Source organism: Ovis aries, chromosome 2 (assembly GCF_016772045.2).
Source record: "Ovis aries strain OAR_USU_Benz2616 breed Rambouillet chromosome 2, ARS-UI_Ramb_v3.0, whole genome shotgun sequence".
Lineage (NCBI taxonomy): Eukaryota > Metazoa > Chordata > Mammalia > Artiodactyla > Bovidae > Ovis > Ovis aries.
This window is the reverse complement of record NC_056055.1, coordinates 205031462-205045183: the sequence shown is the minus strand read 5'-3', so window position 1 is coordinate 205045183 and position 13722 is coordinate 205031462. Positions and strand designations below refer to the sequence as shown.

General features: G+C 32.9%; 1 protein-coding gene across 33 annotated transcripts in view; it reads right to left on the bottom strand.

Moving 5' to 3' along the window:
• The window catches only part of CARF (calcium responsive transcription factor), an 86570-nt gene that overhangs the window by 62798 nt on the left and 10050 nt on the right, over positions 1–13722 (bottom strand). For 27 of the 33 annotated variants that reach the window (XR_009599388.1, XR_009599389.1, XR_009599391.1 and 24 more), the window contains 5 exons: positions 13295–13522; positions 9340–9460; positions 8184–8313; positions 7226–7310; positions 2579–2768 (listed from right to left, as the gene is read on the bottom strand). Coding sequence is in view for 13 of the 33 variants with exons in the window: in XM_060410267.1 (XP_060266250.1) it covers positions 2579–2768; positions 7226–7310; positions 8184–8313; positions 9340–9460; positions 13295–13522 (754 nt within the window). In the remaining 20 variants the exon portion in view is untranslated. Of the gene's footprint in view, positions 1–2578; positions 2769–7225; positions 7311–8183; positions 8314–9089; positions 9157–9339; positions 9496–13294; positions 13523–13722 lie in introns of those variants that run through there. The other 6 variants (XR_009599403.1, XM_012143028.5, XM_042244972.2 and 3 more) reach the window with 5 other exon arrangements.

Here is a 13722-nt window from a genome sequence, read left to right as displayed (position 1 = left end):
TGACAAAAATAAAAATCTGACAATACTCTTAAACAACTGAATCTACTGATCAGTCTTAACGCTAAAAATGCTGTATAGGTAGCAATAACAAGTATACAGCACACCTATGAAGTATTCTTCCAAAATACTTTGATGAAGACTAAATCTTCATTTAATCAAACTCCTATCTAACAGTTTATAGGAAATACAGGAGATAAAAGAACACTTTAAAAAAAAACCCTGAGACGGAAGCAGCAAAATCTTGAATATGGCAAACTCTACAGAACAAACTACCCAGAGGAAAAGAGAGAAATTTTTAGATGAGAAGAAACTTAACCAAATTTAATCTGTGAACTTGGTTTGCCTGTGAATTTGAACAAACCTCTGAAAAAAAAAATTATGAGCTAAGTGGAAACGTGAACATTGGACAATTGATGACATTAGAAATTGGTATTAATTCTTTTAAAGTGCAATAATGGAACTGTTGTTACATTTATATATATAAAGAGTTCTTATATTTCAGACATATACTTTAGTATATATTATATACCTTAGTAATTATAGATAAAATAATATCTGGAATTTCCTGTGAAATCACCTTCGAGAATGAAGTAGATAGGGATATAAATGACACAAGACTGAGCATATTCTGATACTTGTAGAAGCTGGAGAATGGATACATGGAGTTATGAACTTTCATATATTATCACCTCTACTTTGATATCCATATGAAAATTCCCATAATATAAAGATGTTTTTAAATCTGACAATGCTAAATCATAGAACAAATGTGGGCAAGGGAAGTTTTCATACTTGCTGAAAGGACTAAAAATTAATACAGGTTGTCAATCCCTCATGTATGATTTTGAAATTTAAAAAGCAGAGAAAACAAAACTGTTTGGAATACATTTGGCTGTAAAACCTGGTGTGAACTTCACAGGGCTATTTATAGTCTTTATTTATTCCTTTTACTGTAACTATAAAGTCTTACTAGGTTTGAGCAAGTAATATTGCCTATAGAATACTTGCTGGGAGCATTCTGTAATATTATCATATTACCATCCAAAAAATTTAGAATTCTGAAATACATCTGGAAAAAAAAATTTAGAGAAGGGATTTGGACCTGAACTATCATCTTAGAGAGAAACTTGTGATAATCTTGTGAAGACAAAGTGAGACTACTTCACAACCCAGCAATTCTACTTTAACGCACACAAAACTAAAAAATTAGTTTGGATTTCTGACCCACAGAAACTGTGTTTCAAACTAATATTCTAGAAAACTACTTACACTTTTGAACAGAAAATATGTAAATTGAAGGTTAGTCTACAGAATTCTTTGTAGTATTGAAAAGTTGGAGACAACGTAAATGACCATTAGTAGAAAAATGACTGCAGTTTGGTCACATGCTGAAAAGACCAAATTTAAGCAACAGTTTATTATTATGTAATAGTCCATATTATATGATATTAAATTATATAATAATGAAATAGAATTAACCAGAATCTGTAAGTATCATGGAGAGAGTTTCAAAATGAGTCAGTGAAAAGTTTACTTAATAATATCTATATTTTACTACTTATGTATACTATAAAATATTTAGAATAATAAAAAATATTATAAATACAAATATGTATGATGAAATACAAAAATACATACCATATTCACAGAGTAGCTGCCTGAGGAGAGTTAAGAAGGGATTAGACAAGAGGGAGGGAATATATGTATACCTATGGCTGATTCATATTGATGTTTCACAGAGTACAACAAAATTCTATAAAGCAATTATCCTTCAATTAAAAAATAAATTAATTAAAACAAAAAAAGGGATTAGAACTAGGCAGCAGAATAAAACCTGTGCAGAAGGGGTTACATTTATCTCATCTTTCTCTAAGGAGTTTTCTTTACCCTCAGAGGTCCAGGATGAGTCTACAACTCTTCTGGTAGAATGGCTCACCCAACATAGTTCGGAAACGAACAACTTATTCTTAGGTTCTTTGTGGTCTGACTAGTCCTAGGATGACACTTTGGGACTTGCTTGAAACTCTATTGCTTTAGTAAGCACTAGCACGGTGTCTGAGAATGCTGTAACACACCTGATGTCAGAATATCAGAATTCTATATCATAATTCCAAATTGTATACCAATCCTGTACAGTATCCCCAGAGTTATAAGCTATACAAAACAAACTGATTTTTTTTCCCCACAAGACAAATCAAGACAGAAGGAAAGAATATCTGGATTGGATGGGGGGAAAAAAACCCAACTACAATAGCTACACATATTTAAAATAATAAAACTGCTCTATGGTTTAATTTTTATTAAATAGGTCTACCTTGAATTTAGTTATTTTTTACTTCTCATTTTTCAGTAGAAAGTATTATTTATTTACCCTAACATACTAAAATATAATTTTACAACATAAAATGATTGGTTGTATTTACTGTAAGTTTTCTTTTCAGTTTAATACACATTTTCACCAATTAACAGTCAGTTGTCATCTACCAAAATAAAAATGTATCACCTTAGGAAAATCACATTTTCACAATGGATCATGGCTGCTGCTGAACTTTTTAAAAATAAATCTTTACTAAAGTACCTGCATTGACAAATGGGATTCCATCATATGGGACATACTGGGATTTCCACATCAAGCGCGTAGCTGGCTTGGCTGGGCTCGGAGACTGGCGGGTCCCCCAAACACTCTGTGTTTGCTGCTTGTGAAATGTTAGGACGCTTTCCAATTCAGTCTCACTTACACAGTAGCCACGGTATGAATCTCCAATTTTCTGCACGTAGAAATTCAGTAACAAAATAATCAACAATTGTGCTTCATTGTACAAGAAATTTAATAAGGTGGTGGCCTAAGATGAAAGACTCATAATCTTGCAAAAAAGAACATCATTTCTGCCCTCAGGTCAATGGTGTCTATTACAACCAGTAGGTCTGAGCTGAATGCAAACATCATCATCAAATAGATATTTTGTAGTAGTTTGTTCGAGTATAATGCCAAACTCACTGCCAAAGTATCTTTATTAAAATCTTGTTTGAGAGAATTAATACTTAGTGAAGATAGTTTGAAGAACATATTATGTATTCATTCTCCCAAATAAAATTCTACCCCCGGATCCAACCAGATCAACATAAAATTAGCCACAAAGTACTGGTTCCCTGTGGGGCTTCTTCTACTGAACTAGATTTTTTTTTTTTTAATGTATTTGTTCATTTATTTATTGGCTACAAGGCATGTAGGATCTTAGTTTCCTGACCAGGAATCCAACCCATGCTCTCTGCAGTGGAAGCACTGAGTCTTAACCACTAGACCATCAGGGAAGTTCCTGAAATAACATTTTAATATGACGAATGAATCTATTTGAAAACCTATGAAAATTGTGATGGCTATCTCTTATAAAAAATGATGTCAAAGAATTTGCTTATTATATCAATATTCTTTTAATGAAGATCTTCCTCTGAGAGAAATTCTGGCCTAGTATCAAAAATAGTTAGGTTTTCTTTTATCTTATGGAAATTAACATAATTACTTTTACCTAACACATACAGACCTTAGTAACTAACTAGGTTTCCCCTTTTTAAATACAGATACTTAGATTACAGATGTGTGTGCATGTAAACACACACATATAATTCATTAAGATAAACATTCTTACTTTCACTTCATAATTCCATTCTTGTTTTTCTTTATTCTTCAGCTTCCATTTTAACTTCTACCTTGCTAATTTATTTTTAAGTATTTTTGTAAGCTGTCTTAAATTCTCCCTGAAACAAGGCAATGTATAAATTTATCATGTAAATAAATTGATAGTATCTATCTATCTCTCAACTAAGAAAAAAGCTGTCTCTATACCAATAGACTTCTCTATATCAATTGGACTTCCCTGGTGGCTCAGATGGTAAAGCATCTGCCTACAATGCAGGAGACCTGGGTTCAATCCCTGGGTCGCAAAGATCTCCTGGAGAAGGAAAGGCAACCCACTCCAGTACTCTTGCCTAGAAAATCCCAGTGACAGAGGAACCTGGTAATCCATGGGGCTGCAAAGAGTCAGATATGACTGAGCAATTTCACTTTCTTTCTTTCTTTCTTTCTTTATACCAATAGAGAACTTTTTTTTAACTGTGATCACTTAAACTGAAATGCATTTAGATCTAGAACTGACTCCATGTAATGGCAACCCATTCCAGTACTCTTGCCTGGAAAATCCCATGGACAAAGGAGCCTGGCAAGCTACAGTCCATGGGGTGGCAAAGAGTCAAACAGGACTGAGTGACTTCACTTTCACGTTTCTCCCTTATAGGGAATAAGAGCAGAAATGTGGAACAGGGATCTCGTTGATCCTAATTAGACTAAATATTTCACCTGGCAAGAATACAGTTAACAAAAGTAAGGTATGAACACACTGTTGTAGGTATACTCTGAGCCGTAATAAAAGAGAGACAATCTAATGCCAAACAATACATTATCTATAATTTCCCTTAAAAATAATGAAAATGCCTGTGCTTATGAATTTTCTTCTAGCCTAGATAGTTATTCATCAAAATATCATCTACAAATAAAAGCAGGGACATAAAGTCTAGCCATGACATGTTTTTACAAATAAAATAGAGTATATAATCTTGTCAGGGAAAGGAAAAGTTCAGAACTACAATATAGTCAAACCCATATCAGGAGATAAAAGTTTAATTCAGTATTGAAATTTTTCCAACTAATAAATTTTGGTCAAATCTAAAAAATGCCTATAAGAAAAACATCATTAATAGAAACACAAAAAGTAAAAAGGACTAGGAAACAATATTTTAAAGCAAAATGCATAAAATACTTCTTCAGTCATTAACCAAAAATGTTTTTTACTATTGATATAGCTTGAAGAAAAAAAAAGAATCCTTCACTAGAACTAATTCAGGCTGTTAAACAGCTTCAACTAATTTCTTGCAAGATATATGTTAGATAAGCTACACAATGTACCATGGTATAAAATGAAGTAATTTGGCCACTTAATTGCCAATGCTTTAATGTCCACAGCATTTAATAAAGTTTATGATAATGATTTTAAAAAGTTTCATCAGGACTTCTTTGGTGGCACAGTGGATAAGAATCTGCCTGCCAATGCAGGGGACACGGGTTCGATTCCTAGTCTGAGAAGACTCTGCATGCTATGGAACAGTTAAGCCTGTGCACAACTACTGAGCCCTCGCTCTAGAGCCCAGGAGCCGCAACTACTGAAGCCCCGTGAGCCTAGAGCCTATGCTCCACAACAAGGAAAGCCACTGCCACGAGCAGCCCACACGCAGCAATGAGGAGGAGCCCCTACTTGCTGCAACTAGAAAAACCTGCACAAGAATCAATGAAGACCCAGCAGAGCCAAAAGTATATAAATTTCATGGTTGACAAATCGTTCTGGTTTTTTAAAAAAAAAACAAACAACAAAACCCTTCATCAAACAACAAGGATAGTAACTTGAGGAAGAAACCATTGAAAAACCATGACTAACAAAAAGGTGAGGGGAAAAAAAATCTTACTATCTATACATACAAACAAGTATGTAACTTAGAAAAGCAAAAACAGTAATAATGTCCTAACATACATAATACATCATTTGACTTCATGATAAGAAATTTCCTCAAAATGCTAAAACCAACATAATGCTTTTCCTTCTTGTATTTTAAGAATGTTTAAAACAATGAAGCATTTTAATAATTAAATACTAATTATCATGTATGGTTTATATGTAGAAAACCATGATCCCTTTCCTCAAAAAGTATATAGTCTAAATGTTATGTAATAATGAATAACCCAAGCTAGCAAATAATGAAGAATGGTTATGGCAATAATTTTCAAAGAATTTTGAGAGAGAAATAGGCAAAAAATAATTATTCGAATATTTCAGAAAAGATATATAGGACTTGCACTGGGATTTGAAGAATAGTAGTTGAAAGGTAAGTAGAAGGAAAAAAATAACATTAGGAAATGGATATAAAAACAATTGAAGAGGGACATAAAGGAAGATTCTAAAGTGCTAGTATAAAGTAAGAAGACTGGGCTAATACATATCAAAGATAAACTGGAGAACAGTAAGAAATAAAATAGGACAAGATTAAGTGATAACTGATTATGAATGATTTTGAAAGCCAGTAACAAGTGGCTAAATGATGTGGAAAAAATAACACTGAGCTTACTGGGCAGTGAGAAAAGATAATGAAAGTAGTATGTCAAGATAAGTAGTTTTACGGACTTTTCTAGTGGTACAGTGGTTAAGATTTCACCTTCTAATGCAGAGAGTGTGGATTCAATCCCCTGGTCAGGGAACTAAGACCCCACATGACTCATGGCCAAAAAACCAAAACATACAGAACAGAAGCCATATTGTAACAAATTCAATGAAGACTTTAAAAATGGCCCACATCAAAAAAAAAAAAAAAGATTGGTAGATTTAGAAAACCACACAGTAAGGACTAGAAATGGAAAAGTCAAAGAGATTAATGGGGGGGCTGTTACTATAACTGAGTTCAAGATTATAAAAGGCTGTGTGGAAGAGGCTCTTTTTAAACCACTTTAAAGGAAAAACTAAAAATATCAGGTGATTATCTAAATATGGGAAAAAATTAATTGAAAACTTTATATCTAAGAAAATGGTATTTGTCATTATACAGACAAAAAATTTAGGAAATAGAGCTAGTTGTTGTATGTTAGATGATTTCTGTTTAGGATATGGTGAATTTGAGGTAAAGTTCAAGTAAAGCTTCAAGTAAGTAGCTGGAGATCTGGGACAAAAGCAAGGGAAGAATTAAAGAACTGGTCATAGAGAATTGGGATCATTTTTATAAAATGAGAATTGAAAGTCAACAAAGTTGGGAAGCTCTTCGAGGGATAAGAAATAGAGAAACAAGATAAGGTCAGTGAACCTTAAAGAATTTCCACTGAGAATGTGAAAACAAAAAAGTGCAAGCAAAGAAAGTGAAGGAATGATTAAAAGATTAAACATAAAGAAACATGAAGTTTCATGGAAGACAAGGAAAAGATTATAAGAGAAGAAATGTAAGTGAAGAATGAAGGGATTTGTATGATCTCTGCTTTAACAGATCTTATAATCCCTAAGGAATAAAATAATAGATAAGGAGCACAAACATAAAATATTACAGACACAGCCTCTATTAGTTATACTCAAGTAGACAATGAATTATATTTATAACCAACTAAGTCAATCTACGTAAGGATTACTTTTTAACTCACCTCACAGCTCCTAAGACGGCAGGCCCATATAGGTGTGTTAGAAGAAAGTGGCTGGAGTGGAGCCAAAAGAGGTTCTTCGGGTATCCTGGGATAGGTGAGAATATATATTAATATATATTACCAGGTACACAGACACACAGAGCATTCAGTTGCTTTTTCCTCTTGCCAGTCAAAGACAATACTGAAGTCATCAAGGAGAAACTGTCATGATGAAAGATTATTCTGATGGCTGTAACTATGCTTTTTTTCAATCACTACTATTTTATCAATTCCTAAAGTAAAGTCTAAGTTTGTTTTTCCAAATACCTGTAGTTTCAACAAATTCAACTGCTTTATATGTCTTTCTCAGAGCTTATTTTGTATTCTTATACATTTTTCATTTAACAAAAAATGAGCTAATAAACCACCTTCAGGTGACTTATTAATAGTAACATGATATTATGTTTAAGATTAAATGTCACTTAACTTGTGTTAACTTTAAAATATTTTCACAGAACAATTAAAATATCAATACAAAACCCATGTCTGTATTTCCCTAAATTATTATAAAGAGGGTTATTTTATGGCAAAAATAAAAGCTGAAATAGATATCAACAAAAACATTTTAAACAATTTACCACAGAGGTGATAAAATGTGATGAACCATTAAAAATTATAGGACCTAGAATACATATTTATTTTAAAAACTCTATTAATGCTAGCTGTTTTCAGAGTTCTTCAAAGATAACAAGCAAGTGTCACTGAGGTAAAGTAGCGCTTTGATCTTTTACAGCTTCTTAAGTAGTTTCCTTGTTGCCAAGATGCTATTAAAATGATTTAAGGATGTACTTGATGATGCCTTGTTCCATTCCTTGCATTTCTGATCTTCTCTATAGGCAGCCAGCCTTAAATGTGATATCGTAAAAAGTGATTTCCATGGTGATATACAAAGACGAGCTCCTCTTTCTCACTGACTCACCTGGTCACTGTCTTTTTGGGCAATGTGAGGGATGCCTGTGGATGAAGAATGTAACTACTGTCACCGTCTGCTAGAGCATCCACTCTTACAGCTGCTAAGTTTCTGTCACTGGGTTTCTCTTCGGAGACATCTTAACAAGAACAAGAGCAAAGCAACATTAATACTTTAAAAGACGATGAGAATGTAACTAACTGAAACTAATATATGTGAAACAGGAAAGGGAAGATATGCTCTGAAGCTAAAGATAATAAAACTTATACTTTACAGGTAATTTCTCTGATAAACTTGCTTTTAAACTGTAAAACTGATTATTGAAGTTTTATAATTAAGTTTTGGAACTTATATTGAACAGCTTGGATATAAAAATGGCAGAAGCAACTTATATTAAAAGAACCACAATATAACAAGAAAATGTAAAACTAACTCCTTTTTGTTTCTACATCATGTTTATGTTTTCTGCAAACTATGTTTTTTTCTCTTAAGTTTTAACAACTGCTATCAAAGACACAGAATCGTAACACTAAATTAAGAATATCTACCCTAAATCATTATCTAAGAAAAAACCACAACAGTGTAGCTATGATGTTAGAAAAGAGATTCAAATAGATGGAAAAGGAAAGAAAGCAAAAGGAAGAGAACTAATAGGGATATTATCAAATAGGTAAAGAAAGAATAAAATAAATAAGGAGCATGATTCTATTGCAATCTGAAGGAACAAAGTAAAGAAGAAAAGAGCAAAGAGGAGATGAGAAGAATATTTTACAAATGAATGTCACATGCCTAACAACAATATTGATAAAAATACAAATATAAAATGTCTCCAGTAGCTATTAGCACTATGTTCTTGTTATTATTGCTGTTATTATTACTGTTATTAAAGTTAAGAAGAATTTATTTTATGCTCACTGGTCATTTGGGAGGAAGCAAGAGTCAACCAGCTTCATAGAATTCCAAAATGAAATAGACAGCTAACCTAGACAGGAGTTGAAAAATGAACTTGAAATTTATTTGGGCTAAGAAACTTTTTCTAATCATTCAGTTCACAATCTTACCCAAAGAAATCCACTTTAGCACTGACTTTCATGGGGTGATTTTCTGAAATATACATTTGTTCTTTAAAACATTCTTAAATCCCCTATATCCCATAATTACTCACCTTGAGGACTATTCTCATCCACAAGTGGTCCCTGAGGTATAATCATTTGTGTCATTCCTGTCTGGGGAGATGGAATTACACGCAGCACCTGTCCATTTTCTGATGGGCTGGCAACAATCATCTTGGAAGCATTTTAAAAAAATCAAGTGCATAAGTCTATAATGATTCAACAGAATCACTACTTAGAAAACTGTTAGACATGCCTATCTCAACAACGGATACTATCATTTCCCTCACTTTATAGATGTAAACACAAGGTACATAACATTTTACTTCCCCCCAAAGTCTCTCAGTCGATAAACGGTAAAGCTAGGATTCAAAACAGGTAGTCTGACCCTATGTTCTATGATCTTAATCATTGCATGGGTATGAAGTCTAATTACTTAGTAAGCTGAACAAGTCTCTGACTGGATTAAAGATAATGTATTATCCACACATTTGACCTATTTGTATGATAATCACTAGTCTCACAGTTTAATTTTCATTTAAAAACAGTAACTTGTAAAATGTTTAAACAGGATTTTTATAGCTCCGCATTTTTTATATGCTGTCTTGATCCATAAGGAATAATACAAACTGCCCCCAAAGTTTGAAAACATATGGAAATTGTATATTTATTATTTCCTTTTTTTTCTCAGTTTAGCAAATGAATTCATTGCCTCAAATTTAAAGGAATGTAAACTGAGAAAGCATGTAAGCTGAAGAAAAACATTGTGAGCCTATGACTTAAAATATAACCAAAATATTATTTTAAAATAAGTTTATCCTTTGTTTCCAGACTTTCTAGACACCTTATAAACTTTATTACCTAAAAAACTACTAACAGTTTTACTGCTTTACCCAAAACCCCCTGTCCTCAGTTTTCCCTAAGGCAGGAAACTCTCCTTAAGCATTCCAACCTCAAGTCTCCCTTTTGGTATGTAAAACATGGAAACATTACTAATGGCCTGATAGAGACAGTATTCTTACTCAAGAGGGTCATTTGAAAAACTTTACATTTGCAGGGGGGGGGGGGGGGGGGGGGGGTGTCGACAACAAACCTAAACCGCAACAAAATAGAATGCCTTAAGTACAATCATAAACATTTCCCAGAAATTCAGATTAGGAATTGTTTCCTTCCACCAATGTTTATCGTGTTTGTTGAGCTAAACATATCTTGCCATACCTCTTATCACCTCAGCATGAAAAAAACCACTGTAAACCCTTGATGATGACAACTGCCTTCCATTGGTTGACATGCTAGTGGCAGGACTTTCCACATAGTACCTTAATCTTCATAAACTATATACATTTTATACATGAGGAAATTATCACACAGAGGCTACAAAACCCATGCAAAGTAACAGAGAGCTATATATACAGTTCTGAGCTGAAATTCAAACCCAAGCAGTCCTACTCCTTTTAACCACTACTCTGTACTGCCTTAGTCTTCTACCCATAATCGCAGGTGTACTATGTTGCCTCCCAATACCTGATGATGTTACTTAACCTAAAAAAAAAGACAAAAATAAAACAATACAAAAACCCTGCTGGACTTTAAAAGACAATAATAATAACAGTTTTAAATTCTTTCCATATAAATGAGATTAGATATACGTGAAAAATATTTCATTCATTCTTATAAGAGTGTTGTGGTTATTTTTAAATCCAAATAAATACATATATATATAATGAAGTTATAATTTATTCAACCATATGGAAATTTCATAATTAAGAATAATTTATGGAATATCCTCTTAATTTTGAAACTGTTTCCCAACAGTGAAAGAGAATCTCTATTTTCTGTTTTCTTAGCTTATTCCACCTGGTACCTTAAAAACTATTTTCAGTTCATATAATTTGTCAGTGGTGATAATAACATTACTGCTTCTATTACCAAAAAAGTAATTATTTTTAATCTTTGCTATGAAAACAAACATAGCTTTGAAGAATCATCTGCTGCAATACATTCTATTTGAGGCCAACCACGAAAATTATCAGAAAATCTTGGCTGACGAGTAGTTTTATATTTACTGGGCTCTTCGTGCACAATATTTCTAGTAAATAAAAAATATCACCCCTGATTCACTCTAAAACCTCTTCCCATCCATAGGAGATTCACCCACTACAGAAACTTTGCTAGTTCACTGACAGCTTAAAAAAAAAAGTCATTTCTTACCAAAAGCTCTACTTGTTAGGAGATACTGATAATGGGGAAAGCTATCTATGCATATATGAAGGCAGGGGGCATATGGGAGGGAAATCTGTATTTTCTGCTCAACTTTACTGTGAACCTAAAACTGATCTTAAAATTAAAAGTCTATTTTAAAGTAAACAATAAAAATTAAAAATCTCCACTAAGTTTCCCAGAATATCACCAGCTTCTGATCTTTGGAGAAAGTAACTAGTTACATTTTGTTGCTTACATTTATTTCCAAGTTCATGACATGTTTCCTTATTTCACAACTTCAAATAACTCTCTATATCACCTCCTACCCCAAACAGTGTAAAAATCCCCTCTATAATTACTGCAGATAGAAGATTTAATACAATTACAGAGAGAATGAAACCTCCAACTTTTTTCAGACCCAGATAAATAAATAATTTTAACATGCTTTTTAGGAAAGTTACGTGTAAAATGAGCACCCTTTATACATTCAGACTCATATCCTTCCATTAGAATATACAGACTTTCTAAATGTTCTGATAGAAACTAGAATAAATATCAAATATCAGGGGAAATTATAGAAGTATTTCATTCTGAACATGAAATATGAAAATGGATCCGTTCACATCTAAATTATTTGTTGTTTATTAATCTCTGATGGTGATAACAGTATGGTTACAGAAGCTTACCCTTACTTTGCATTTCAGTCCTGAAGCCCTTAAAATGTTGAGCTTGAACATAACACAAAAAAGTTGTCTACAATTAGCCCCCTCTCAGTCAATAACTCTCAACCCCAAAATTTAGCTGGATTAAAAGGGAGCCAAAGGACATAGATTACTAACTCTAGAATGCTCTAGACTAGAAACAAAAACAAAGGTTAATTTTGGGTTATCATAAATGGTTGCCTACTTAAGCATAATTGGTATTTGAAGTTAAGATTTTAAAAGTAATTTTTATTACTAAATTGAAACTCACTGCAGGAAAATTTGAAAAAACAACCAAAACAGATATATTATTGTTCATATTACTGCTAATATATTATTAATCAGAGAGCAATTTAGAAGTTTTTCTCAATTTTATTTCAATCAAAACCATCTTTCACCTTTATTACTCAACTTATGAACTTGGTCATAAATACCTCTGGCTAACAGTTTAAAGCACCATTTTCAATTTTATACATTGTTATTCACATGACATCTACATACTGACCTACAAAATCAATAAGGGTATGTCTAAATTCCATCATTTCATTGGTACTTCCACTGCTTTCTTTTTCTTCAAGAAAGCACACCAGCATGTGGCATGCAAATCAGTAAATGAGATACTGATAGAGCAAATAACTTTGAGTTCAGTTAAATGTACAAACAAAAAATAAATGTAAGTTATATGTAAGCTCTGGCACATTAGCACTAGTGACCAATTACGCTACATTTCCAACTGGTCTCAAAGCACAAGTTTGCCTAGACAAGGTGGTAGCTGGGCTATATTGGTTTGAAGTACTATTTGTAGTTGTGAAAGGAAATAATCTATTTCATTTTATTTCTGATTGTACGACACAGCATGCGTTAGTTCCCCAATCAGGGATCAAACCTGAGCCCAAGGCAAAGAAAGCATGGAGTGTTAGCCACTGGACCAGCAGAGAATTCCTAGGAAATCTTTTAAAATCCTTACATAACTTAAAAATGAGTATCATAGAGACAGTGTTTTCAAAGGAATGCAAATCAATAGTGTCAAAAAATTAAGGTCATCAAGTTAGACTAATACATTTGCCAAACAGCAGAAAATTGCTTATTTTAAAAACCTACTCACCATTTGTGCGTTAGAATCCCCCAATGACTGAAGCTCATATTGAATAGGTTGCCCATTTTGGTCCACTAGATGAAACTGCTCTGCAGAAAGGGTCTGTGTCTGAGTAAGGGGCCGTGGTATATTCTGAGATGTGAGTGAACTGTCCTCTTCAGGAGTAGTAACAGGTAAAACTCTAGGCGAACCATCTTGTCCAAAAGAAGGCTCACTGGAGTCCATATAGGTTAGATGCTTTTGTAAACAAAAAAGTCACTTGAGTGTTTTGTAAAATATGTCACAATTTTTTAAAACATAGAATGGTTATGATAAAAAAATAGAAACATTCATTTTTTAGTTCATTATTCACTTTACTTTTTGTAAGGGTTATCAATTCAGACTGATACAGACAGGAGTTCTTAAGTGAAACTGTTGAATTTTATTATTATTTTACT